Source organism: Serinus canaria, chromosome 3 (genome assembly GCF_022539315.1).
Source record: "Serinus canaria isolate serCan28SL12 chromosome 3, serCan2020, whole genome shotgun sequence".
Lineage (NCBI taxonomy): Eukaryota > Metazoa > Chordata > Aves > Passeriformes > Fringillidae > Serinus > Serinus canaria.
The window spans coordinates 112,451,257-112,479,055 of NC_066316.1; the positions used below are offsets into that span (position 1 = coordinate 112,451,257).

The 27,799-nt window shown below is 55.4% G+C and overlaps 2 protein-coding genes across 2 annotated transcripts in view; both read left to right on the forward strand.

The window, feature by feature from the left end:
• Nucleotides 1–4,176, forward strand: part of KIF3C (kinesin family member 3C) — an 18,312-nt gene extending 14,136 nt beyond the window's left edge. Inside the window, exons 7-8 of the mRNA XM_050972795.1 lie at nt 1–12; nt 809–4,176. The exon at nt 1–12 is cut by the window's left edge and continues 167 nt beyond it. Of these exons, the coding sequence (XP_050828752.1) occupies nt 1–12; nt 809–902 (106 nt within the window). The 3' untranslated portion in view covers nt 903–4,176. The remainder of the gene's footprint in view (nt 13–808) is intronic.
• Nucleotides 4,177–14,836: 10,660 nt separating this feature from the next.
• Nucleotides 14,837–27,799, forward strand: part of ASXL2 (ASXL transcriptional regulator 2) — a 74,420-nt gene continuing 61,457 nt past the window's right edge. The window contains exon 1 of the mRNA XM_050971915.1: nt 14,837–14,948. Coding sequence (XP_050827872.1) covers nt 14,892–14,948 — 57 coding nt within the window. The 5' untranslated portion in view covers nt 14,837–14,891. The remainder of the gene's footprint in view (nt 14,949–27,799) is intronic.

The following is a 27,799-nucleotide window of genomic DNA, read 5'->3' on the forward strand; positions in this document are numbered from 1 at the left end:
GTCCCGCTCCTGGTGGGTGACAGCGGCGCGGGGACACGGCCACGACCTTCTGGGGGGGACAGGGGGGCTGGGACAGGCAGAGCTGGAGAGGCCCCGTCCCGTCGGGGCTGAGCCTGCCCGGGAGCTGCTGGCTGTGGTCAGACATTGGAATGCTGCTGAGGCTGTGCTGGGGAACAGCAGCTCTGGGCAGGAGAGACCTGGAGCTGCTGGAGAGAGCCCAAAGGAGGCACCAGAGCTGCTCCAGGGCTGGAGCCAGGCTGGGACACCTGGGGGTGCTCACCTGGAGAGGAGAAGGATCCAGGGAGAGCTCAGAGCCCCTGGCAGGGCCTGAAGGGGCTCCAGGAGAGCTGCAGAGGGACTGGGGACAAGGACAGAGGGACAGGAGCCAGGGAATGGCTGCCAGTGCCAGAGGGCAGGGCTGGATGGGATCTTGGGAATGAGGAATTGTTCCCTGGCAGGGTGGGCAGGCCCTGGCACAGGGTGCCCAGAGCAGCTGGGGCTGCCCCTGCATCCCTGGCAGTGCCCAAGGCCAGGCTGGACATTGGGGCTGGGATCACCTGGGACAGTGGCAGTGTCCCTGCCATGGCAGGGGTGGCACTGGATGAGTTGTAAGATCTCCCCAACCCAAACCAAACCTTTCCATGATTCCATGATATTCCTATATCCCAGACCCAAGGTATCCTCCCACCCAGCCAGGGGTGCCCTTAGGTGCTGCCTGCACAGCAAAGGACCCGGAAAAGGGCTGGATTTTGGGCAGGGTGGGAAGGCACGGCAGGGCAGCAGCCCCAGAGTGTCTCTGTGTCCCCAGGTGCCAGACGCCGCGGTCGCTGCCGTCCTCCACCACCCACGTGTCCCTGGCTTCCAGCTCCCCGTGCGCTGCCCCTCTGCCGGCCCAGGAGTGACCGCCTGGACGCCTCGTCCCGGACTGAGCCCCCGAGGGCCGAGGGGGGCCCGGCCCAGCGGCCCCAGCTCGTCCTTGTCCTCAGCTACTTTGTGTGTGTTTGTGCGAGACACGAACGGCCCCGGGCCAGGGCGGCTGCCCCTCCCTCCCGCCCTCTCTCTCTCCCGCCCTCCCTCTCTCCTCCCCTCCCCTTCTCCCCTCCCTCCTCCCCTTCCTCCGCCCCCCCTGATCCGGTTCTGTCACTTTATTTATTTAACCTATTTATTTATGGAGTGGGTGACGTGCAGAGGCAGGATTTGTGCTCGGACTGATGGACATCCAGGCTGGCAGTGGGCATCGTGCTGACCCCCCCGGGTTTGCCCAGCTCCCAGCCCTGCCCACACTGCCTGGCACAGGGCCGGGCATGGGGACACCACCCTGGCACAGGGCTGGGCAGAGGGACAGCACCAGGACACTGCTCCATCCTGGCAGGAGGGTCATGGGTCCCTCTGCAGGGGCTCTGGCAGAAGCTGAGGCTGCCCTGGCCCCTGGTGCTGGATCCCAGGGAATTTGGAGATTTCTGCATGGATTGGGAGACTTTGTGGTGGCAGTGCCTTGTCAGAGTCCCCCAGAGGGACAGTCAGCCTGCATCGACTCTGGTGGCAGCAGGGACACCTCACCCACTGTGGGCACGGCTGGCACTGCAGGAGCACCAGCTCCATCCACAGGGCTTGCAGAGTCACCAGACCAAGTCACCCAAAGGCCAGGGCTTTGTCCAGCTGTGCCACGCCCTGGGGACACTCTGGGGACACTGGAGACAGCCCCACCGAGGCTCCCATCGCTGACCGTGGGTGTGCAGCTCCTGACACGGCCCGAGGTGGAAATCTGGAAATCTCCACCCCCTTCCAGCCCCTGCAGGGACACGCCCAGCCCGGGAGCAGCGCTGCCTGCCGAGCTGCGAGCTGCCAGAGGCTCCATCGGCAGCTAAAGGCGACGGGGAAATTGTGGGACAAGGAGGTGACACCCAGGGCAGCGATGGCATCGCTGTTCCCTGGATAATAGCACACGGAGGTCACCTCTGTCACCTCCTGGTTGGGACAAACTCCCTGGTGGGTTGTGGAGGATGGATGTGGAACGGTGATGGGTAAGAGGGGGAAGCCACGAGGGCTCTGGGGGTTGAATCCTGCCCCAGCAGCTGCAGGGACAGCGCTCGGTGTTCCTGCAGGACACAGCTTTAGGGTGGAGGGACACTGGTGAAGCAGCTGTGATGTCCCTGGGATGGTGGAGGTGGGGACATCCCTGTGATGGATGAGATCCTTGTGGATGAGGGAGCGACCCCTGGCTCTCCTGGGTCAGGGAGGGCAGGTTGGAGAGGATTGCAGGTGGGGAATGTCCTCTGGCAACAGAGAATTCCTGCTCGGGGTGGATGAGGTTGGAAGGGACCCTGGAGCTCATCCAGTCCCTGGAGCAGTTACTCAGGGATGTGTCCAGGTGGGTTTGGAATCTCCCAGGGAAGGAGACTCCAGCACTGCTCTGGGCAGGCTGCTCTTCACTGTTGGACTGGTCCCTGTCCTGCACTCAGGACAGGGGTGAGGGAGGGCGAGGGAGCAGGGCACAGGCCTGGAATGGGGACATCCAGAGGGAAGCAGGAGCTGTGCCGAGCTCAGAGCCAGGCAGGTCCCTCAGCAGCCGTGTCCCATCCGCAGGTGGCTGTGCTGGGCCATCCACTGCCCTTCCCAGCTGTCCTGACACATCCCTGCACTGCCCAGGGGATCCTCTCCCCTTCCATCTAACACTGTCCTGCCTCGAGCTCCCCATCATTGCCCTCTGCTCCTCCCTTCCCTTTCCATCTGTGCCCCATAACACCCTCTGTCCCTCCAGAACCTTTGTCCCCTTCTCCCCTGGCACCTTGGCAGGAGTGACAGCTGGGTCCTTCCCCTGCTGTGGGGTCAGGGCTGGCCACAGGTACCCCCACAGCCAGGGGTGTCCCAGAGCATCCCCCAGAGCGAGCTGGCCCTGGGAAACCATTCCTGCCAGGCCAAGGCCAGGCTGGGCAGGGCTTAGAGCAGCCTGGGATAGTGGAAGGTGGCCCTGCCATGGCAGGGGTGGCACTGGATGAGCTTTAAAGCCCCTTCCAGCCCAAACCAGTCTGGGATTCCCTGATTCTGTGGAACACGGTGGTTGGGAGAGCTGGTTTGTTATTTCCTGGAAAGCATCTGGGAGTCAGGGTCAGGAAGCACAGACTCAGAATGAGGGGAAGCTTGGGGGCTTGCAGGAATAGAATTTCCTCCCTTCCTTGTTTTCTAGCAGTCCCAGTTCCCCTTCAGTGGATCAGCAGCTCATGGAGCCCCAAAGTGATGAACCAGAGACCGTCTCTGGCCTCTGTTCTCACCCAGGGTGTGGGAAACAACTCAGGAGCTGAGGGTGTCCTGATGCCCCGGGCCATGGATCATCCTGGGAAGGGTGGCTGTGGTCACAGTGGGATCCTTTGGAAGCCCTTCCAGCAGAGCTGTGGTCACGGTGGGATCCTTTGGAAGCCCTTCCAGCAGAGCTGTGGTCACGGTGGGATCCTTTGGAAGCCCTTCCAGCAGAGCTGTGGTCACGGTGGGATCCTCAGGAAGCCCTTCCAGCAGAGCTGTGGTCACGGTGGGATCCTTTGGAAGCCCTTCCAGCAGAGCTGTGGTCACGGTGGGATCCTCAGGAAGCCCTTCCAGCAGAGCACAGGCCGGGAGCCACCAGCGCAGGGGATGGGATGAGGCACTTCCAGCACTCAAGGGCCGCTCCGGAGCCTCCCGAGCTCTCCCTCCTCCTCCACCCGCGGCGCTGCCGGGAGCTGTCCCCGCACACACCGGCTCGGGCTGTCGGTGCCGTTCGCTGTCCGTGTGTCCCAGCGGGGCTGTTCCTCGGGGCCAGGGGCTGGGCCGGGGCTTCCTTTTGTTGTTGTTGAACTGTTCTTTTGGGGTTCAGGTTTGGCCGTTTTTCCGCGGGGAGGGGGGTGCGGGTCTGTTGCGGGTTCATGGACAAGGTGAGGGCCTCGATTAGGACCAAATTTTCGTGCCTGTTGCTCTGGTGATTTATTTAGAAATCAAAAGTTTACTGTCTGGTGGCCCATCCTTGTCACTCTATACATAGGACTATACAGGACATATTATAAATATATATATATTATACATAGTGTCGGGAGAGAGGCCGTTCCTGGCGGGATGGACACTCCTCACTGTGCTGTAATGTAGCTTCGAGCCCGCGCTGGGAGCGCCCTCCAGGATGGCAAGGACACAATAAAGGAATGAGCATCACTGCCCGGGCTCCGCAGCCTCCTTAGCCCGGCCGCGGCTGGAGCAGCTGGCACGGAAGGAAGGGAGCGAGGCTTCCTTCCCCCGGGATTTCTGCACGGCTTTGTGTTCCAGGAGGGATGGAGCTGGCACAAACCCAGGCAGCTCCAGCTCAGGGACACCGGGAAGGGCCCCGGCTCAGCCTGGGGCATCACACGGACACAGCTGGGCTGGGGGATGGGAGAGGGGAGATGGGAAAGGGGGGATGGAAAAGGGAGGGATGGGAAAGGGGAGATGGGAAAGGGAGGGATGGGAAAGGGGAGGGATGGGAAAGGGGAGATGGGAAAGGGGGGATGGAAAAGGGAGGGATGGGAAAGGGGGTGATGGAAAAGGGAGATGGGAAAGGGGGGGATGGAAAAGGGGAGATGGAAAAGGGAGATGGAAAAGGGGAGATGGAAAAGGGAGGGATGGAAAAGGGGAGATGGGAAAGGGGAGATGGTAAAGGGAGGGATGGAAAATAGGGCGATGGAAAAGGGAGATGGAAAAGGGGAGATGGGAAAGAGGGGATGGAAAATGGGGGATGGAAAAGGGAGAGATGGAAGAGGGGAGATGGGAAGAGGAGCTGGAAAGGGGGGAGCTGAGAAAGGGGAGATGGAAAAGGGGGAGCTGGAAAAGCGGGGCTGAAAAGGGGAGATGGAAAGGGAGAAATGGAAAAGGTGAAATGGAAAAGGGAGAGCTGGAAAAGGGGAGATGGAAAAGGGGGAGCTGGAAAAGCGGGGCTGAAAAGGGGAGATGGAAAGGGAGAGATGGAAAAGGGGAGATGGAAAGGGAGAGCTGGGAAAGGGAGAGATGGGAAAAGGGAGATGGAAAAGGGAGAGCTGGGAAAGGGGAGATGGAAAAGGAGCTGGGAAAGGGGAGCCAGCCAGGAGCCCTCCCAGGCCTCAGTGGAGGAGGGCAGTTCTTGCTCAAGGAGGAGAGAAGAGCCTGGGAACAAAAGCAGAAATAAGATGAAACAGGGACACTTCCAGCCCACAGGGAGAGCAAGGGAGGAGCAGGGACATCCAGGTGCATCCAAGCTGCTCTGGAACAGGAGCTGGTGGGGCCTCGCTGCCTCAGGAGCTGCAGTTTGGAGAGGGGAGGCGCCAGGTCATCTCCAAGGGCTGCTGCATTTCCCCCTTGCCATTGCAGATGGGGAAATACCCATGGCTTAGGCATTAAAGCAGCTCTGAGAAAACATTGCAAATGGGTTGGGCTGGAAAGGACCTCAGAGTCCATCCAGTGCCACCCCTGCCATGGCAGGGACACCTCCCACTGTGCCAGGGTGTCCCAGTGTCCAGCCTGGCCTTGGGCACTGCCAGGGATCCAGGGAGGGCACCCTGTGCCAGCCTGCCCACCCTGCCAGGGAACAATTCCTCATTGCCAAGATCCAGCCCTGCCCTCTGGCAGTTTAATTCCCAGCTCTGAGGTTGTCCATAGCAGAGGGAGTTAAAAGCCCTGTGGATGTGGCACTTGGGGACAAGAGTCACTGGTGGCCTTGGCAGTGCTGGGGGTATGGTTGGGCTCAGGAGTCTGTGATTCCAGGCACGCAGAGATTTGTTCTGTTTCTCATGGAAAAGGTCACTTTGATCAGGTGAGTCACAATAAATGCCACGGAAAAGGGACTGAGGTAAGAAAAGGAAAGATGAAAGGTCCCTCAAAGGCACTGGATGTCCCCAAATCAGCTGGGTCAGATTTAACCCATGCAGAGGGAATTTGGTGAAGTGGCCTCGGATCTGACAGTGAGGGGTCTGAGATCTCACAGAGAAGAGGCTGAGTGTCCAAAACAGGACACTTGATAAACAGGAACAGGATAAACATGAGGAATGTCTTTAAAATGGGGAACGGGGAACTTGAGGGGTTCTCTGCTCAATTTAACTTCACCTCCTGAAGGGACTGGATGGATCAACAAAATCCACCTGAAAATCCTGGCAGGGGAACACGTGAAGGCAGCAACCAAGGTGGGCTGGTCCAAAGCCAATGCCACCAAATGCCACCAAATGCCACCACAGCAGCTCCATGCTCGGCTGGAATACAGACCCTGCAGGTGTGAGAGGCACAATGTGGGACAGAATGAGGGATTTTGGTGAAACTCTGACACCTCCCTGAGGAGAGGCCTGAGTGGAGCTAACAATGGGGTTATTCCAAGAGACACAGGTCAGAGGGAGGCAAAGGGGATTTGTTCTCTTTCAGCCCAGTGCTCCTGGGGATTTTCCTGCTGGGGAAAGCCCTGCTTTCCAACCATTTGTGATGGTTTTGTAAAAATCAACAGGAATGATGTGAAAATGTGAAAGAAAGAGGGTGATTTCCACCTGGGAACACTGTGGAGAGCAGAGGTAATGGTCTGCCAATACCAGAAATGCAGCTGCAAGAGGAAGGGATTATCCCATTGCTGCTACCAAGGGGAGAGAGGACAAGAACTCCTGGTCCTGAAACACAGCAGGGAATATTTAGGTGAGAGTTTGGGACACCCCAAGGCTGGCACTGGAGGAGTTCCCCCCTGTAGGACAGAGTGCTGCTCCAGGGGAGGTTTTAAGGGCAGATGGGACTGATGGCACCAAGGCCATCAATGACCCTGCAGGGCACAAGATGGTGGGACAAGACCTGGACATCCCTCCCAGTCCTGCTTCCCGTGGGTCTGGGGTTAGAAGTGACAGCCTGTGAGCACAAGGTCCCTGAGGGGCAGTGGCAGATCAGAGCATGGCCACAGACAAGAGCTCAGTGCAGCCAAAGGGCTCCAGAGATCAGGCATGGAAAGCCAAAAAAGGGATTTTCCACACCAAGTGCAGGTGCCAAAGCCATTCTGAAATGGCAGCTTTGGCAAAGTTCACGTACAGCCCATGGGGACAGAGGGTGAGCTCGGGCATTTTTATTTTCATGGAAAGAAAAATGCTCCAATCACCAACAATCCTCTTTGCCAGTTCTCAGCTTCTTTCTTCTGCCTCTGGCAAGGTCGGGATGGAAGCTCTTGAGATGGAATTTCACATTCAGACTCAGGTGTTTATTATTTCCTATCTCTATTACAAGTTGTGAGTTCTGCAGCATTCTACTCACAACCCACAAAATGGCCAACTGTCTTTCCCTGCAAGGTCTTTTAAGGCTAAACCATCCAGCTAAGAAATGACACCTGAATTATTCTCACTTTTAACCCAATAACTGATCCCTCGAAGTCCACAGGGCGGACTTTTCTGTCCAATTACAAAATAGCACCCAAACCCATGGAGAAGAAGGAAGAAGAAGGCAGAAGAAGGAGCAGCCTCCACCCTAAACCCTCCATCTTTCCCCTTATATATTACTATATTCTAAAACCCCAAGCTCTTAAGTTCTCCATTCTGTGATATCACACACTTCTGACCAATTCCACACCTGTAATCCCAATGCTATCAATCCCTTTTGGAAACCTTTTCAAATCAAATATTGTGTATTCTTGTGGGTCTGTGCCCTTCAGCACAAAAAGTTTCAAATTCTCAGCATCCAGGGTTCCAATATTTCTTCCCTTGCAAATTCTGCAGTGCCTGGTTCACAGTGGGGCCACTGGGCTCAGCTGCTGGCCTGGGCTAATGGCCACGAGGGGTTCCTGGCTCCCTGCTGTCCCTCCCAGCTCCTGGAGGAGCCTGGATGGCCTCAGCTCCTGCAGCCATGAATATTGATGGCCCAGCTTCATAAAATTTGCAAGGCAGGGAATACCCGGGGGGTCTGGGCCTGCAGCCCTGCCTGGGTTGGTTTGTGGTGTTTGCTCCTTCCTCAGGGCCACATCAGCTTCTCCCAAACATCTGCTGTGGTTCCAGTGCTGGGGACATTCCCTGGATGCAGCAGGGAGGGGCATCACCTCAGATCCCAGAGCTCTTTGTTTCCCTGGAAGGACCTCCCCTTGCAGTCCTACAGAACACCACAGGTTTTATGAGAATATTCAACCAGGTTATAGGAATATTACCTGAAGGGTTGTCCCATCTGCTGGCTGTTCAGAAAAAAAAAGTAGTTTGTCATTGAAATCTAGAAAAATTAGGATAAATTCACTGCAACAATTTTTGTTTCTTTCTTAGTACAATTCATAGCACTATTCCTGCCATGAATTTAAAATTTATACCTTAGGTCACCCAAAGAAGCTGTGCCTGGAAGTGTCCAAGGCCAGGCTGGATGAAGCTTGGTTTAGGTTGGATATTGTGAAAGGTTTTTCCCCAGAGGGTGCTGAGCACTGCCCAGGCTGCCCGGGGAATGGGCACGGCCCTGAGGCTGCCAGAGCTGCAGGAACGTTTGGACAATGCTCTCAGGGATGTGCAGGGTGGGATTGTTGGGGGTCTGGGCAGGGACAGGGGCTGCACTGAATGATCCCTCCCAGCTCAGGATATTCCATGGTTCCTGCTGCTAAAGCAGTGCTAAAGCTTATTACCATCTTTGCAAAGTGCTCTGGGATTTATTGGTTATACACAAGTCCTAAAGGGCCAAATGTTTTCACTCCTGAGTGGTTTTCAAAGCACGAGGGGAGCCACAGCCAGCAGGAATGTTCTGTGTGCACTTCCCAAGAGTGAAGCTGTGTGGGAAGCCTTTGGTGCAGAGAGGGTTTGGGGATTATTTTGGGGTTTTTTGTTGTTCCCTGACGCTCTCATGACACCCTGTGGGCTTCCCCCTGTACTACTGCAGCTGCACAATCAGCCAAGAATTCCAATCTTTTCCTCCCCAATGGCTCTTCACTTCTTCCCTACATTTTTCTCAGTGACTTTTCCTCCAGGCTGTAGCTCAGACTTTGATGGCTTTCAGCAAGGGAGTCTGGTCAGTGATGTGGCTGCCCTGGATCCCTGGCAGTGCCCAAGCCAGGCTGGACACTGGGGCTGGCAGCAGCCTGGGACAGTGGGAGGTGTCCCTGCCATGGCAGGGGTGGCACTAGGTGGGCTCTGAGGACCCTTCCCACCCAAACCATTCCAGGATTCTGTGCCTCTATGAAAAGAACAGTCAGTGCTCTGCCAAGCTGGGATTCTGACTGAACCTCAGATGAAAACTGAGGTTGAATTTTTTGGGAATGTTTTTCCAAATGACAGCAGCAGTCAGTGCTAGAGATCTGATTGACACCTCAGGTTTTAACTTTTTATTTTTTTTCACATTCTGTGCTGCTTTAGTGTGTGGGTCTGGGCTCCATATTATGGGATGGTGAGCTCTCTGCACAGAACAGGGAGACAAAACAATTCCTGCTCCAGCTGGGCACCAAGGACAAATGACCCAAATCTCAGCCCAGGAGCACAAACCCCGTGGGCTGGAGAGAGAAAAACAAGCAGCTGGGACGTGCCTGGGCTAAAGCTGAGCTGGGACAATGAACTGCAAGGTGGGAATGGAGCAGAGCTGATCCCAGGGACAGACCCCGTGCCCAGCTGTGCATTTTGGGGCCATTTTTGTTCATCTTGGGTGCAGCCCTGGCTGGGCTCTGGTGCTGCCCAAGGTGGGTCCAAGCAGGAGATCCTTGGAATAAATCCCTGCTTTATTCTTTAGCTCTGTCCAGCCCCTATTCTAGGTCAGCCTTCCCAAGGCATCACCCAGAGCAGCTGTGGCTGAAGGAAAAGCAAACTGACGGGGGGGGGGGGAACAAGAGAGCAGTGTCCCTCCAGGAACAGCCCCAGCACTGCAGGGGCTGCTGAAGGGCCCTCAGGGCTCCACACCCAGCAGAGCTTTGAAGGCTTGGGGGGAATCAATTGAATGGAGGCCTCCAGGGTGGGTATCACAGAGCCATGGAATGGCACAGAACCATGCAGTGGTTATTGAAGGGACCTCAGAGCCCCCCCAGTGCCACCCCTGCCATGGCAGGGACACCTCCCACTGTCCCAGGGTGTCCCAATGTCCAGCCTGGCCTTGGGCACTGCCAGGGATCCAGGGGCAGCCCCAGCTGCTGTGGGCACCCTGTGCCAGGGCCTGCCCACCCTGCCAGGGAGGAATTTCCTCCTAATATCTGAATTATTTACAGCCCCTCTGGTTAGGTGTCTGCTGGAATGTTTTCTGCTGGGAAGAGCACGTGGCATCCTGCTGTGAGCTGTCAGGAGAGGGAGCTGAGCTGGGCCGTGAGTAATGAACTGAGCTGGGCTGGGCTGGGCTGGGCTGAGCTGGGCCAGGAGTGATGAACTGAGCTGGGCTGAGCTGGGCTGGGCTGAGCTGGGCCAGGAGTGATGAACTGAGCTGGGCTGAGCTGGGCTGGGCTGAGCTGGGCCAGGAGTGATGAACTGAGCTGGGCTGAGCTGGGCTGGGCTGAGCTGGGCCAGGAGTGATGAACTGAGCTGGGCTGAGCTGGGCTGGGCTGAGCTGAGCTGTGCTGGCCAGGAGTGATGAACTGAGCTGGGTTGAGCTGGGCTGGGCTGAGCTGAGCTGGGCTGGGCCAGGAGTGATGAACTGAGCTGGGCTGAGCTGGGCTGAGCTGAGCTGGGGCAGGAGTGATGAACTGAGCTGGTGTTGAGCTGGGCTGTGGCTGAGCTGAGCTGTGCTGGGCCAGGAGTGATGAACTGAGCTGGGTTGAGCTGGGCTGGGCTGAGCTGAGCTGTGCTGGGCCAGGAGTGATGAACTGAGCTGGGCTGAGCTGGGCTGAGCTGAGCTGGGGCAGGAGTGATGAACTGAGCTGAGCTGGGCTGGGCTGAGCTGAGCTGAGCTAGGCCAGGAGTGATGAACTGAGCTGGGCTGAGCTGAGCTGAGCTGGGGCAGGAGTGATGAACTGAGCTGAGCTGAGCTGAGCTGAGCTGAGCTGAGCTAGGCCAGGAGTGCTGAAATGAGCTGAGCTCTGGAGATTCCAGCCCATCCCAGCCCCAAAGGATTGGGCATGCTTTGGGAAAAGACATCCATGGATTTCCTGCTCCCCTGGGAAACCCATGGAGCCTGGCCCTGAAAGCTGCCCCCTCCTCTCTCAGTGCAGGGTGGGGGTGGACAGGAAAAGCCCAGCTCCAGCAGACAGCTCCTGGAATGCAGCTGCAAGGGATGACCAAGCACCAGCATGGCCCAGCCTCCAGCTGCAGAGCCCCCAGCTGGTGCTCAGCCCATCACTGCCCAGGGAAAGGAAGTACAGGCTGCATCCTCTTGTGATCTCACTGTTTGTTACTGTGCCTGACAGCTCTGGGCAGGAGGGAAAGGCCAGACCAGCTCCTGGAGCTCCGGGGGCTGCTGCACTTCCAGCTGGGGTCAGCAGCTCTGGGAATGTCTCACATGGAATGCTGGAACCCACCCCACTGTCCTGGGAGCCATCCCAGTGCACGGCCTGTGCAGCTCCCTGCTGGGATCACCTTGGGGTGCAGCTGCTCCTTCCTTCCTTCCCGGGGATTCCAAGCCCTGGTGTTCCCTCCATGAGCCTCCTCCTGCCTCCCTGTGCTCCTCCCCTGAGCCTTTTCCCACCACCTGAGTGTCTGACTGCTCCCATCCCTCAGTGCACTGAGTCATGATCTCAACCAGAGATGGAACCACGTCTGCAGCAGCAGCAGAACCCTGGGGTGAATCCAGAGGAGCAGCTGGAAGGACGTATTTGAGGGAAGAATTTGGGATTTCTGTGTATTGCCCAGAGCACCACCCCTCACACTGAGGGGAGTCCTGACACCTCTGCTGAGGGGAGGGCACTGTGTCCATCTGCTGCCCTTCCCAATGGGAATCAGCCATCCTCCACCCTTAATTAGATCCTTAATCACGGTCAATTCCATGACTATTGAGGAGATCCTTGACACTGAAATAGACAAAACCACCCCCACTGAAGGGAAGATAAATCCCCTCGAAGGGAGCAGATGTCCTCGGGTTGTCATTGCTCAGGGAATTTCCCCTTTCTCATTCTCTGTCATTTGTTGTTGTTCCACACTGCTGAATTTATTGTCAATTATTTCTGCGTGGCTCCTCCCCACAGCACTGACCTGTCACAGGCACCTCCTTTGGCACCTTGTGTCCTGGAATTGTGGCTTTCCAGGTGTGTCCCTTGCTTCTTCACTCTTTGTGTGCCCCAGGCTGTGTCAGCACTCATCCCTTCAGCCAGAATCAGTCAGAGAAACCTGGAACCACAGAACCAATGGGACATCAAACATCTGATTGATTCTATATTAAATATCAACTTTAATAACACAACTGTCAGGGAGCACAAGGAGATTCTGAGCTGGGTCTGGAACAGGCTGTGCTTGGATCAGCCTGGGACAGTGAAAAGTGTCCCTGCCATGGCAGGGGTGGCACTGGATGGGCTTTGAGATCTTTCCCACTCAAACCAGTCTGTGATTCCATGATTTCAACAAAAAAATCCCTCAATCCTCCCAAAATCAATCATTTTTGTAGCTCCCAGTGTGGCCAAAAGTGCAATGGCTGAAGCAGAAATTGCAGCTTGTTTGAGATGTTTGTGGCTGCCAAATTTCTGCTTTTGACATAGCACAATCTGTCAGTTTATGTGTGCACCATACAGCTTTTATAAATAGAAATGCAATATATAATATCTTAGACCACAGCATAATGGAGACTGTGAAAGGCTGAAATGCTTTTTCGTGTCACCAACTCAGAAAATGGTGGGACATAATTAGGGGAGTTCCCACATTCAGGGACTGTCTTATCTGAAAGACAAGAGAACACTGAAAAAAGAAGAATTCGTTGATCCTCCTTGTCAGGGAGTGAAAATACAACAGGATGGAACCACAAGAAGAAATAAAATATATTAGTTTCACTGCAAGATGGCGTGAAGACAAGTCAAAGGTTAAAATCAAGCAAAAGGACATGTAAACTCAAAGGAATGTTAGAATATATAAACTCTTAGGAGTATGTATAAACTCCTAGGAATATTTATAAACTCTTAGGAATATGCAATTAGCCCCATAATGTAACAGTATATAGAGAACATGATTTTTAGTTAACACTGTGCTTTTGTCAAATAGCCAGGCACCCAGCGCTGGATTTTATCCCTTAATAAACTTTAATGAAAATTTTAAATACTGAGCCGTGTTTCTCACCTGGGGAACTGGGGGAAACTGAGGCAGGGCTGGTGTGAGGGGGAATGGGGCCGGGGCAGGAGGGACAGTGCTGATTTTGGAGCTCTCTGGACACAGACAGAGTTTAGAAATGCTTTACAAATGAGACACTGAATTGTTTCACACGGGGTGCAACCTGGAGATTTCCACAAACCCAGCACAGCGAGGAGCAAAAAATTGCAACATTTGTACAAATTTTCATAAAACCAGCCTCCAATGCAGGGCTGCCACCTGCCTAATGCACATTTATTTAGCAATACTCCTTTCTGTGCCCACCTGGGTTCTTTTGGGGGCTCTGGGAAGGGGCCCCTGTTCCATTTTAAACAAAATTCACCAAAGGTTTCGTGTCTGCTGCCCTTGTGAACAGTCACATCCACACTTATATTTACACTCTGTGGCTCCAGGCAGGTGACAGGAGATACTGTCAAAAATGTGTATTTTATGATTGGCTTTTCACAAATATTCAAATGAATACTATATGTGTGATGTTAGAAAGTTCTGTTGAATTAATTTTCTTAAATAGTGTGTTAAATAGTTTTAGGTTATAACATAGTGTTAAAATAGAAACGATGCTGCAATTAAAGAAAGGGCTCACAGCGAGATAGCAGCCACAGAACACCTGAATCCTTCAGAGAAAAAGAATTTATTGCTCCATTATCAGAAAAATCGAACTTTTGCCTGCCTTGCTCAGCCCTGAAGACAACATCAGGATTCAGAGGAAGAAGCTGACCCTGACCAGACAGAATCCTGTATTTGAATGAATTGATGCATCATGGATGAGGTGCATGAATATGCAACAGGCTGTTGTTTTAAGGGTTAATCCTCTGTTAACGTGGGGCCTTTTTCGGGCTTATTTTCCCCAAAAAGAGGTACCTGGACTGTGTGTAACTCTTTGTTCTTATTGTCTTGTATTGTCCTAATCCAAATTACTCTAATTATATTGCTATTTTTGTAACTATTTTATTACTATTAAACTTTAAAATATTCAAAAACAAGTGATTGGCGTTTTTCACCGACACCACTCAAGAGCAAGACCCCGACTATGCACCAAAGGCCCTTTGAGGGAGCTCAGGCTCCCTTTGAGGCCGTCTCAATCACAGCCAAGACCCCGTTCCACAACCCCCTGCCCATTCTCCAGGACTCCCTGGGCGAATTATTCACTATTTCTGACTCTTGAGGCGTCACCATGGGTGTCACTAGCGAGCTGGCGGGCACCGGGCGCTGAGGGCGCGGCTGACGCTCTGAGGGAGCCGCCGCCATCTTTCTCCCTCAGCCACGGCACCAGCGCAGACTGCGGACACCGGCGGCGAGCGCAGAGGAGGGAGCGGAGAGTGCCGGTGGCACTTGGTGGCGGCGGGAGAGCGGAGAGGTTGCCGATGGCAGACGGGGGGGACACACCGCCGCCACAGCAGATCGGCACCGCCGCGCTGAGGCAACCCCGCCGCCATCTTCGCTCCCCCTGAGGCACCGCCGCCATCTTTGCTCGTCCCTCCGAGAGGCGGGAACGCCGCCGGGGGAGGCCGGGATGGGCGTGGTTTCGCTAAGCCCCGCCCCTCGTGGCTCCGTGGGCGGGGCCAGCGGGCGGGGTCACATGACCGCGGCCCGTGCGCAGCCGGAGCCAACATGGCGGCGGCGGCGGGCGCTGGGGCCGCCGCGCTCGGCGCCGTTCGCCTTTAAGGGGCCGCCGCCCCCGCCCCGCCCCCCCCCGCGCCTGCCGGACACCCCCCGAGCGCCCCGAGCCCCGCCGTGTCCGACATGAGGGAGAAGGGCCGCAAGAAGAAGGGCAGGACCTGGGCAGAGGCCGCCCGGACGGTGCGCGGGGGGGCCGCGGGGCGGGTCGGAGGCCGCGGGGCGGGTCGGGGCGCTCCCGGCGGGGCTCGGGGGGGCGGCGGGGCCCGCCCGGCCGCCGCCAGAGCCGGGGGGGTTGTGTTGACCCGGGCTCCGGTTGCTCCGTGTTTCCCGGCAGGGATTTCCCCGGGAAGCGGCGTGGGGGAGGGATTGCCGCTTGGATTTGCTCTGGCGAGCGAGGGTGGAAGTCAGAGCCGGCAGCAAGTGAGCGGCACGGCGGTTTTTCGGTGTTTCGGTGCTTTCCGTGCAGCTGGACCCGCTCAGGTGCTGAGCTGCCCCGGGTCAGGCAGAGCTGCACATGCTAAAAAGTGAACTTTTATCACCAAACCCAGCGGGACAGGGTTTGTTGCTCTCCTGTGGCTGGCGGTCCCTGTGAGGGCCGGGCACGGAGGGTGGAGAAAAGGGAAGTTCGGAAGTGGGACAGGAATGAGAGAGGAAGCTCCACAGGTGCGAAACGCTGAGCTGTGAAAGCTCAGCTCGCCCTTCCCAGGTCGGGATAAATCCCCCTCTCGGAGAGAGGGAGGAGCTGGGGCTCTGGGAACCCTCCTGGAAAAGGGATCTGTCCAAACAGGACTTGAAAAGGCTGGCTGGGAAGCAAATGTAAATAGAAACCTGCGGCTGAGACTTGCAAGGGATATTTTAATAAATAAATTCACTTGGACCTCGTGTTTACAGCTTGAAAGGCATCAGGAGAGCTGCTGTGTTCAGGAAATGCAGTGCAGGTAGAGATTTTTCAGAAATTATTTACTGGCTTGCAGGCAAACACTTCGGTATTGCTCTGCTTGTGTTTTTGTGTGAAATATTAACAGTTTCTCTTGGAAGAGCAGTGGCAGGGCCCCAGTGCAGAGTAGAGGTGGGATCAGCTCTTTTGCAGCCTCTGAGCACTGCTGTCCATCCGCTGAGCCCCTCCAGAATCCACTTAAGGGCTAAACTGTGGATTCTGCACTGAGCCCTCTCACCCCTGCAGGCTGCACCTTGCCCAGAGCCAGGGCACAGGCAAGAAAAAGGAGGAAAGGATGAGCAAATCCCTGCCAAAACCCCAGCTCTGGCAGATCTGTGTGCTCAGCAGCAGGGCCACAGGGCTCTGGTCAAACTCCAGCTCCAGTCTCCCCGAGGTTTGGCTCAGTTTTGGGCAGAAATCCTGGCTGGGGTTCTTGTTGGAGGGAAGGTTGTGCAGCTGGGCTAAGGAAGGTGAAAGCTCTCAGGAGCTTGTCCTTCTGCTTTTGGAAGGTGACACAAAGCTGTTCCCAAGCTCAGGAGTGTCTCCAGGTGTCCCCTCTGTGTGGAGGTTCCCTCCCTGAGCTCTGAGCTGGCTCTGGGGTGACCCCAAGGGTCACTGGGCTGTAGGGGCTGGGCCTGGGGCTCTGTTGGTCCCAGGATCAGAGTCCTGCAGCTTGGGAAAACCTTCCCAGCCCAGCTGTGCCTGATCCCCACCTTGTCCCCAGCCCAGAGCACTCAGTGCCACATCCAGGACACCTCCAGGATGGGCACTCCAAACCTCCCTGGGCAGTCCCTCCAAGGCCTGACCACCCTTTCCATGCAGAAATTCCTCCTGGTGTCCACCCTGAGCCTGCCCTGGCCCAGCCTGAGGCCATTTCCCCTTGTCCTGTCCCTGTCCCCTGGCAGCAGAGCCCGACCCCCCCTGGCTGTCCCCTCCTGTCAGGGAGTTGTGCAGAGCCACAAGGTCCCCCCTTTTCTCCTTTCCCACCTCCCTCAGCTGCTCCTCACAGACCTGACTCTCCAGGCAAGCTTGTCCTGGGAAACTCCCAGCTCCCTGCAGAGCAGCCTCAGGTTGTCCCAGCTGGGTTTTCTGTTCCCCTGTGCCTCCTCTCCTGCTCTCTCACCTCTGCACTGCTGCTCACAGGTGGCTGAGGCAGCTAAAGCAGCAAAAACATTGGTTTTTTATAATTAACTTCTGGTGCTGATCTGTTCTTGCTCCACTTTGGGCCTCCTGGCCAGGAGTTTGGGGTTAGGTCTCCTCCAGTTCTGGGGGGTCGTGGGAACACACTGAGGTAATTTATTCTTGAATTAGCTGAATGCATTGCAGCAGCTCAGAGGTGAGAGCTGGCAGTGGGGCCATGGGAGGAGGGAATTCCATGGAAGTGCAGCTGTGCTGCTGCTTTGGAGAGCTGGGGGGCTGCTAATGGGGGCAGCAGAGCAGCAGGAGGTGAGGGAAGGTCCCCAGGAGGGCAGGAAGTCACTGTTGATAAACAGCCTGTTCTCATTTCCTGCCTCGCTCTGCAGCTGCACTGAGCTGGGAGCTGCTGCCTGGGCTGGGGCAGGGCCTGGGCTCCCTGCAGCTCCCAGCCCACCTGCAGGAGGGGAAAAACTGCTCCTGGGACAGGGCCTGGGCTCCCTGCAGCTCCCAGCCCACCTGCAGGAGGGGAAAACTGCTCCTGGGACAGGGCCTGGGCTCCCTGCAGCTCCCAGCCCACCTGCAGGAGGGTAAAACTGCTCCTGGGACAGGGCCTGGGCTCCCTGCAGCTCCCAGCCCACCTGCAGGAGGGTAAAACTGCTCCTGGGACAGGGCCTGGGCTCCCTGCAGCTCCCAGCCCACCTGCAGGAGGGTAAAACTTCTCCTGGGACAGGGCCTGGCCTCCCTGCAGCTCCCAACCCACCTGCAGGAGGGGTAAAAATTCTCCTGGGACAGGGCCTGGTGATTTAAAGCTCCCAGCCCACCTGCAGGAGGGTAAAACTGCTCCTGGGACAGGGCCTGGGCTCACTGCAGCTCCCAGCCCACCTGCAGGAGGGGGGAAGGTGCTGCTGGGACAGGGCCTGGGCTCCCTGCAGCTCCCAGCCCACCTGCAGGAGGGGAAAACTGCTCCTGGGGCAGGGCCTGGGCTCCCTGCAGCTCCCAGCCCACCTGAAGGAGGGGTAAAACTGCTGCTGGGAGTTTGGAGGGTGGGCAGCACACAGTTTGTGTTCAGGCTGTGCCATGCTGGAGCTGTGCCAGGCTCGGGTTGGGAACCTGCACCCAGAGCTGTGCCAGGCTCAGGCTGTGATCCTAAACCCAGAGCTGTGCCAGGCTCAGGCTGTGATCCTGCACCCAGAGCTGCGCCAGGGTCAGGCTGTGATCCTACACCCAGAGCTGTGCCAGGCTCAGGCTGTGATCCTGCACCCAGAGCTGTGCCAGGCTCAGGCTGTGATCCTGCACCCAGAGCTGTGCCAGGCTCAGGCTGTGATCCTACACCCAGAGCTGTGCCAGGCTCAGGCTGTGATCCTGCACCCAGAGCTGTGCCAGGCTCAGGTTGGGATCCTGCACCCAGAGCTGTGCCAGGCTCAGGCTGTGATCCTGCACCCAGAGCTGTGCCAGGCTCAGGCTGTGATCCTGCACCCAGAGCTGTGCCAGGGTCAGGCTGTGATCCTTCACCCAGAGCTGTGCCAGGCTGTGTGTGCACAGCCAGGGGGATGCCAGGGCTGTGCCCGAGCTCAGGGCCTTGCTCTGGCAGCCCAGGGTCATCAGAGAGCTGGCACTGCTGCCTGGTCACCCAGTGCTGGCAGGGAGAGCAGGACTGGCCTTGCTCTTGGCTGGCATGTGTTGTCCTGCTGCTCCCACATCCCCAGGGGAGGGGGATCCTGCCCCTGTGCCCAGGTGAGAGCCCACCTGCAGAGCTGCCCCAGCCCTGGGGATTCCAACAGCACAAGGAGCTGGAGCTGCTGGAGAGAGCCCAGAGGAGGCCCCAGAGCTGCTCCAGGGCTGGAACCAGGCTGGGACACCTGGGTGTGCTCACCTGGAGAGGAGAAGGATCCAGGGAGAGCTCAGAGCCCCTGCCAGGGCCTGAAGGGGCTCCAGGAGAGCTGCAGAGGGATTGGGGACAAGGGACAGAGGGACAGGACCCAGGGAATGGCTCCCAGTGCCAGAGGGCAGGGCTGGATGGGATCTTGGGAATGAGGAATTGTTCCCTGGCACAGGGTGGGCAGGCCCTGGCACAGGGTGCCCAGAGCAGCTGGGGCTGCCCAAAGCCAGGCTGGACACTGGGGCTTGGACAGTGGCAGTGTCCCTGCATGGAACCCAAAGCATTCCATGGTCACCACTGTGGTGCCCAGTGGGGCTGAGGGTGGAGGTGCCCTGGTTCCACTGCTGCCAGGACTGGGGTTGGCAGCAGAGAACCCTGTGGGCTGCTCTGACTGCTCAGTCCTGGAGCTGCTGCTGTTCCTCTCCCTGTGTTCAGCCCTGTCCTCAGGCTGCAGCTCCCTCAGAGAGGGGAGGGGCAGAGCAGAGTGCTCCCTGCTGTCCCTGCTCTGCCCTGGTGGCCCTGTGGTGGTGCCACTGGGACCTGTCCCCATCCCATTCCTGGCTGGGAACCCCAGGCAGGTTGTTGTGGTGCTTTGTGGATAGGGAGGGAGGTGGGAGCTGGAATGGGCTGAGGCTGGAGGGATTTGGGGTTGGTTTCTCAGGGGAAGTCCCTGTGGGTGACCTGAGGAAAGGGTTTTTTCCTGCTACAGCAGGCTGGGCTGGGGCTGTCTGGGAGATGGGCTCTGGAAATGCTCCTTGGCTGGACACCAAGTATTGAGGTGACCTTTTTGTGAGGGACAGCTGCTGCAGCTGTGTGCTTGAGAGTGCCAGGATGGTCTGGGGGAAAAGGAGCCCCTAAACCTCACCCAGCGTCACCCCTGCCATGGCAGGGACACCTGCCACTGTCCCAGGTGCTCCCAGCCCCAGTGTCCAACCTGGCCTTGGGCACTGCCAGGGATCCAGGGGAGCCCCAGCTGCTCTGGGTGGTGCCTTGGGAAGGCTGCCCTGGAACAGGGGCTGGACAGAGCTAAAGAATAAAGCAGAGATTCATTAAAGGATCTCCTCCATGGACCCACCTTGGGCAGCACCAGAGCCCAGCCAGGGCTGCACCCAAGATGACCCAAAATGGCCCCAAAATGCCCGGCTGGGCACAGGGTCTGTCCCTGGGATCAGCTCTGTTCCATTCCCACCTTGCAGTTCATTGTCCCATCCCAGCTTTAGGTTATCAAGTCCCACCCTGCTTGTTTTTCTCTCTCCTGTTTGTGCTCCTGGGCTGAGATTGGGATCATTTGTCCTTGGTGCCCAGCTGGAGCAGGAATTGTTTTGTCTCCCTGCTCTGTGCAGAGAGCTCAGCATCCCATAATATGAAGCTCAGACCCACGCACCAAAGCACACAGAATGTGAAAAATAGAAAAGCCAAACCTGAGGCATCTTGGGCACCCTGTGCCAGGGCCTGCCACCCTCCCAGCCAGCATGCCAATATCCCAGTATCCCATCCCTCCCTGCCCTCTGGCACTGGGAGCCCTTCCCTGTGTCCTCCTGCTCCATCCCTTGCAAATTGTCTCTCTCCATCTTGTTCACCCCTTCAGGCCCTGCAAGGCCACACTGGGGTCACTCTGAGCTTCCCTTCTGCAGGTGGACAATCCCAGCTCTCCCAGCCTTTCCTCCAGCTCCATCCCTCTGATCACCTTGGTGCCTGCTCTGCCCTTGCTCCACAGCTCACCCTCCTCCCTGATTGTTCCTGGGAGATGTTTGGAGGCTGCTGTGGAGCCCAGCAGGCTCCTCCTGGAGAGCCTGGCAAGCTTTGCCCCTTCTCAGGATGGTGTTGCACAAGGTGCTGCTGCAGAAGGTGCAGGGGTTAATCCCAGCTTGCAGAATGAGCTGATAGCTGGAGCTGGTAAAGCCTTCCTGGGTTTTTCATCTGGTTTTTATTTGTTGCTCTGTTGGGGTTTTTTGGTGGTGCTCTGTTATGTTTTTAAGGCTCTGGGGATTATCACAGCTCCTTCCCTGTCCCCAGGCTGTGGCCAGGGATGAGTTTCCAAGGCAGACACAGAGCTGAGGTCAGGGCTGCTCTGTCCCAGCTGTAAAATGCCTTTGCAGAGGTTTCTGAAGGACAGGACAGGGGGTGGCCACAGCTCTGGGGACTGAGGCACTGTCTGGTGTCCTCCCAGCACGTGACACAGCTGTGTCTGCTGCCAGGGAATCACCTTGGCACTGCTTCCAGGGAAACGGGCTCCTGGCTGGGCAGGACTTGGCACAGACCCTGTCACATGTCCATGGAGAAGGGCACTTTGCTTCACTCCTCACTCACACACAGCCCCAAGCAGCTGCAGCTCTTGGATGGATTATTCCTGAAATTTTTTTCAAGTTTTTCCTGAAGGATTTCTGTGCTGGGGCACCTCCAGTGCTGGGGGCAGCTCTGGGCCCCTCCTGCCAGGAGAGACCTGGAGGGGCTGGGAAGGGAATGGAGCCCCAGGAGAGGCTGAGGGAGCTGGGAAGGGGCTCAGCCTGGAGAAAAGGAGGCTCAGGGGGGACCTTGTGGCTCTGCACAACTCCCTGACAGGAGGGGACAGCCAGGGGGGTCGGGCTCTGCTGCCAGGGAACAGGGACAGGACAAGGGGAAATGGCCTCAGGCTGGGCCAGGGCAGGCTCAGGTTGGACATCAGGAGGAATTTCTGCATGGAAAGGGTGGTCAGGCCTTGGCAGGGGCTCCCCAGGGAGGTTTGGAGTCCCCATCCCTGGAGGTGTCACCTGGATGTGGCACTGAGTGCCCTGGGCTGGGGACAAGGTGGGGATGGGGCACAGGCTGGACTGGAGGCTCTGGGATGGATTTTCCAGCCTCAGGGACTCTGGGATTCTGTCACTTCCCAGTAAAGCCAGATTGCAGCTGTGAGCTCAGCTTCATCCTCTGACACCTGCACTTCTGCTCCTGGGGTTTGTAGTGAGCTGAAATCTGCTTTAAGCCCATCCTGGGCATCTCTGACACACAAATGGAGGCTTAAAAAGTGTTCCTGTGTGGACCCAGAACTTGTGCAGGATGAGGGGGAAGTGTAATCCCCTCTAATGGCTGGAGCAAACCAGCAGACTACAAAATCCTCCTTCCAGTCACAATAATCCCATTATTGGCCTGCTGTTTGAAACACTAATTTCCAAGTTCCTTTGCTCCTGCTGGGAATGTTAACCTCTGCAAGGGCTCTGAGTTGCTGCAGATGCCACCCCTGCAGCTGTGGGTGTGCAGGTGGTGGCTGGAGCTCAGTGAAGGCCATTTCTCATCTTTGGGGCTGCCAGGCTAAGGTGGGGCTGCTTTGATTGCAATTACAAGTACAATTAGCAGCACAGCACTTGATCAGCTGCCCCAGGGCTTGGCTCTGGGCTTGGCAGGGCTGCCCACCTTCCCCAGAGTGTCAGAGCAGCTGGAAAAGCCCTGGAATGTGCAGAGCAGGGTGGGTGGGTGTGTGATGAGCTGGGGGGACAGGGAGAGGTGGATGTGCCAGGAGGGGAATCTCCAGGCCTGCCCCCAGTGCCTCTCCCAGCAGGAAATGTGGAATTCCTCCCAGGTGGAAATGTGGGTGGCTCTTCACCACTGCTCTGCTCCAGGAGAGAAATTCAGAGCTGGTGAAGGATCCCAAAGACATTCCCTGTATTTCATAGAATCACAGAACAGTTTGGGTTGGAAAGGACCTTAAATCTGATGTCATGCCATGGCAGGGACACCTCCCACTGTCCCAGGGTGCTCCCACCCCCATCCAGCCTGGCCCTGGGCACTGCCAGGGATCCAGGGGCAGCTGCTCTGGGAATTCCTTCCCAGCCCCTCCCCACCTTCACAGGGAGCAATTTCCTTGTTTAGAGCCATAAATGTGCTGTAGGTGTGGGTTTTACATCCACAGCCACACTTCTGCTTGGTCTGTCTTGTGAGAAATGCTACTCACTTTTAAAACATTTAACGGGATTGTTAAAAGCTTATCAAAAGCACAGCAGCAGACTGAATAGAGGAAATTGGCACGGGAGCAGAGGATTTTCTCACCATGTGCTCATCTACACAATGAGGTTTTGCCTTTTAACCCTTTAGCCCCTCTCAAAGTCGTGTCCATTGACTCCTTTTTGTTGTCCGGTGATGGAGTTGAAATCCTTCAATCCTGATTGGAGGTCAGCTGTTGCCATAGTAACAGTGCCACCCTCCCAAATTCCCAAACCCGGGGCACCCCCTGATAACAACACCAGGAGGGTAAAAGATAACTATAAATCTATAAAACATCTCCTAGCATGTATACATTATATTTATCTTTTAATTGTGAGTCACCCATGGCATCACTCACAGTCTGGTTCAGGGGATTTGGGCAGGGGGGTGAAAGATAACTTCTCCTAACATGTATACATGATATTTACCTTTTAATGGTGAGAGTCAGCCATGGCATCACTCATCTGTCACAGTTTGGTTCATGGGATTTGGGCAGGGAGGGTAAAACACAATTATAAATCTATAAAACTTCTAACATGTATACATGATATTTACCTTTTAATTGTGAGAGTCAGCCATGGCATCGCTCATCTGTCAAAGTTTGGTTCCTGTGATTTGGGCAGGGGGGATAAAACAATAAAATCTATAAAACTGCTACTATACATGTATTCATTGAGAGCACCTGCTCTCTAACATGGTATAACATTATAATTATAACCTCTTCGTACAATTTGGGTGAGAGTCCAGCCATGGCATCGCTCATCTGTCAAAGTTTGGTTCCTGTGATTTGGGCAGGGGGGTTAAAAGATAACTCTAAAACTTCTCCTAGCATGCATACATGATATTTGCCTCTTAATGGTGAGAGTCAGCCATGGCACCATCACTCATCTGTCACAGTTTGGGTCCTGGGATTCTGGCAGGGAGGGTGAAACACAACTATAAATCTATAAAACTTCGCCTAACATGTATACATGATATTTACCTTTTAATTGTGAGAGTCAGCCATGGCATCGCTCATCTGTCACAGTTTGGTTCATGGGATTTGGGCAGGGGGATTTTGGAGCTGCTGCATCTCTGGGGCAGCTCCTCCTGCTCAGGCTGTGCTCTCCACCCCAGGCGGCTCAGCCCTGCCCCTGAGCATTGCAGAGATGGACTTTTGCACTTTAAAACCCAAAACCTGGGATGTTTCTGGTGTAAAACCCAAACCCAGTGGTGTTTCCTAGTTTAAAACCCCAAACCTGGGATGTTTTCCTGGTGTAAAACTCAAACCCAGGGATGTTTCCTGGTGTAAAACCCAAACCCAGGGATGTTTCCTGGTGTAAAACCCAAACCTGGGGTGTTTCCTGTTGTAAAACCCAAAACCTGGGATGTTTCCTGGTGTAAAACCCAAACCTGGGATGTTTCCTGTTGTAAAACCCAAACCCAGGGGTGTTTCCTGCTGTAAAACTCAAACCCAGGGGTGTTTCCCGGTGTAGAACCCCAAACCCAGGGGTGTTTCCTGGTGTAAAATCCCAAACCCAGGGATGTTTCCTGGTGTAAAACCCAAACCTGGGATGTTTCCTGGTGTAGAACCCCAGGGTTGGTTTGGGCTGGGAGGGACCTTGGGGATCACTGTGTGCCACCCTTTGCAGCAGCTGCAGGAGGTGGAAATGCACCTGGTCACAGCTCTTTGGTGGCTGGGACAAATAAATCCAACAAATCAGCTTCTGTTAAATGTGTTTGGGTGTGCTCTCAGGGGGTTTTGTGATTTCCTATGCCCTATCTCATTGGCAGGGCCAGAAGTGATTCTTTGGCTATACCCAAGTCCTTTTCCCTTATTGTCTTTCTCCTGAGCTCTGTCCAATCCCTCCTGGAATGGTTCTGAGCTCTGTCCAGTCTCCATGGAATGGTTCTGAGCTCTGTCCAGTCTGTCCTGGAATGGTTCTGAGCTCTGTCCAGTCTGTCCTGGAATGGTTCTGAGCTCTGTCCAGTCTGTCCTGGAATGGTTCTGAGCTCTGTCCAGTCTGTCCTGGAATGGTTCTGAGCTCTGTCCAGTCTCCATGGAATGGTTCTGAGCTCTACCCAGTCTGTCCTGGAATGGTTCTGAGCTCTGTCCAGTCTGTCCTGGAATGGTTCTGAGCTCTGTCCAGTCTGTCCTGGAATGGTTCTGAGCTCTGCCCAGTCTGTCCTGGAATGGTTCTGAGCTCTGTCCAGTCTGTCCTGGAATGGTTCTGAGCTCTGTCCAGTCTCTCCTGGAATGGTTCTGAGCTCTGTCCAGTCTCTCCTGGAATGGTTCTGAGCTCTGTCCAGTCTGTCCTGGAATGGTTCTGAGCTCTGTCCAGTCTGTCCTGGAATGGTTCTGAGCTCTGTCCAGTCTCTCCTGGAATGGTTCTGAGCTCTGTCCAGTCTCCATGGAATGGTTCTGAGCTCTGTCCAGTCTCTCCTGGAATGGTTCTGAGCTCTGTCCAGTCCGTCCTGGAATGGTTCTGAGCTCTGCCCAGTCTCCATGGAATGGTTCTGAGCTCTGTCCAGTCTGTCCTGGAATGGTTCTGAGCTCTGTCCAGTCTGTCCTGGAATGGTTCTGAGCTCTGCCCAGTCTCCATGGAATGGTTCTGAGCTCTGTCCAGTCTCTCCTGGAATGGTTCTGAGCTCTGTCCAGTCTGTCCTGGAATGGTTCTGAGCTCTGTCCAGTCTGTCCTGGAATGGTTCTGAGCTCTGTCCAGTCTGTCCTGGAATGGTTCTGAGCTCTGTCCAGTCTGTCCTGGAATGGTTCTGAGCTCTGTCCAGTCTGTCCTGGAATGGTTCTGAGCTCTGTCCAGTCTCCATGGAATGGTTCTGAGCTCTGTCCAGTCTCTCCTGGAATGGTTCTGAGCTCCCTTTGGAGGATGTTGGGGTTCAGGGAGGTTCAGGCTTTCTTCATCCTGCCCTCGTGTGCTTGCAACTGATTCTTCATCAGAAGCAGAAGAATCATTGGGTCCTTTTCTGTCTCTGGTAGTTTTGGGTTTGTTTATTCCCATGGCATGTTTATGGAAAGAGGGAAACTCAAATTGTGCAGCCCCCAGTGTGGTACAGGCTGACATGTTGTTGTGCAAATTCAGATTGTGCAGCCCCCAGTGTGTTACAGGCTGAGATGTTGTTGTGAAAATTCAAATTGTGCAGCCCCCAGTGTGGCCCAGACTGAAATGATGATGTAAAAATTCAAATTGTGCAGCCCCTAGTGTGACATAGACTGAGATTTTGTTGTGATAATTCAGATTGTGCAGCCCCCAGTGTGGCCTGGCCCTCACTTGTGGCTGCTCCCAGGCACACCAGAATGCTTGAGGTGCAGATTCGCCTTTTCTATGATTTTCAGTTTTTCTGCTTCTCTGGGTCTGTTTGGAGGAGTAAGAGCAGAGGGCAAAGAGCGTTGGAGTCCTGGATGCTGAGAATTTTAAATTTTCTGTGCTGAAGGGCACAGACCCACAAGGAAATACCTGAAACTGTAAATAAGCTTCAAAACTTAATTAATAACACTAAAATTATGAGTGTATAATTTGATTAAAGTGTATAATATCACTAAGTAAAAAACTACAAAATATAGTAATATATATAAAACAAAATAAAAATTTTAAAACAAAAACTAATCCTTCTTCACCTTCTTCCTTCTTCATAAGTTTAAATAATATTTTACAATTAGACAAAAAAAACACATTACAAACTTTAAGTGATTAATTCTTAAGTTGAAAGTAAAAATAATGTAAATATAATTTCTTAATTAAATAGTTTAACCTTAAAACCCTTAAACCAAAAAACAGTGACCCAGTGACCCCCTTCCCTTCCCTTCCCTTCCCTTCCCTTCCCTTCCCTTCCCTTTCCCTTCCTTCCCTTCCCTTCCCTTCCCTCCCTTCCTTCCCTTCCCTTCCCTTCCTCCTTCCCTTCCTTCCCTTCCCTTCCCCTTCCCTTCCTTCCCTTCCCTTCCCTTCCCTTCCCTTCCCTTCCCTTCCCTTCCCTTCCCTTCCCTTCCCTTCCCTTCCTTCCCTTCCCTTCCCTTCCCTTCCCTTCCCTTCCCACCTTCCCTTCCCCTTCCCTTCCCTTCCCAAACCTTCCCCCTTCCCACACCTTCCCTAACCTTCCCAACCTTCCCAAACCTTCCAAACCTTCCCAAACCTTCCCAAACCTTCCCAAACCTTCCCAAACCTTCCCTTCCCAACCTTCCCAACCTTCCCAAACCTTCCCCCTTCCCAAACCTTCCCTTCCCAAACCTTCCCTTCCCAAACCTTCCCTCCCAACCTTCCCAAACCTTCCCAAACCTTCACCAACTCCTCCCTTCCCTTCCCTTCCCTTCCCTTCCCTTCCCTCCCTTCCCTTCCCTTCCCTTCCCTTCCCTTCCCTTCCCTTCCCTTCCCAACCTTCCCTTCCCCCTTCCCAACCTTCCCTTCCCTTCCCAAACCTTCCCCCTTCCCAAACCTTCCCAACCTTCCCAAACCTTCCCTTCCCAAACCTTCCCTTCCCAAACCTTCCCTTCCCAACCTTCCCAAACCTTCCCTTCCCAACCTTCCCAAACCTTCCCAAACCTTCCCTTCCCAAACCTTCCCAAACCTTCCCTTCCCTTCCCTTCCCAAACCTTCCCAAACCTTCCCAAACCTTCCCTTCCCAAACCTTCCCTTCCCAAACCTTCCCTTCCCAAACCTTCCCTTCCCAAACCTTCCCAACCTTCCCAAACCTTCCCAAACCTTCCCAAACCTTCCCAACCTTCCCTTCCCAAACCTTCCCTTCCCAAACCTTCCCAACCTTCCCAACCTTCCCTTCCCTTCCCATACCCTTCCCTTCCCTTCCCTTCCCTTCCCTTCCCTTCCCTTCCCTTCCCTTCCCTTCCCTTCCCTTCCCTTCCCTTCCCTTCCCTTCCCTTCCCTTCCCTTCCCTTCCCTTCCCTTCCCTTCCCTTCCCTTCCCTTCCCTTCCCTTCCCTTCCCTTCCCTTCCCTTCCCTTCCCTTCCTTCCCTTCCCTTCCCTTCCCTTCCCTTCCCTTCCCTTCCCTCCCTTCCCTTCCCTTCCCTTCCCTTCCCTTCCCCTTCCCTTCCCTTCCCTTCCCTTCCCTTCCCTTCCCTTCCCTTCCCTTCCCTTCCCTTCCCTTCCCTTCCCTTCCCTTCCCTTCCCTTCCCTT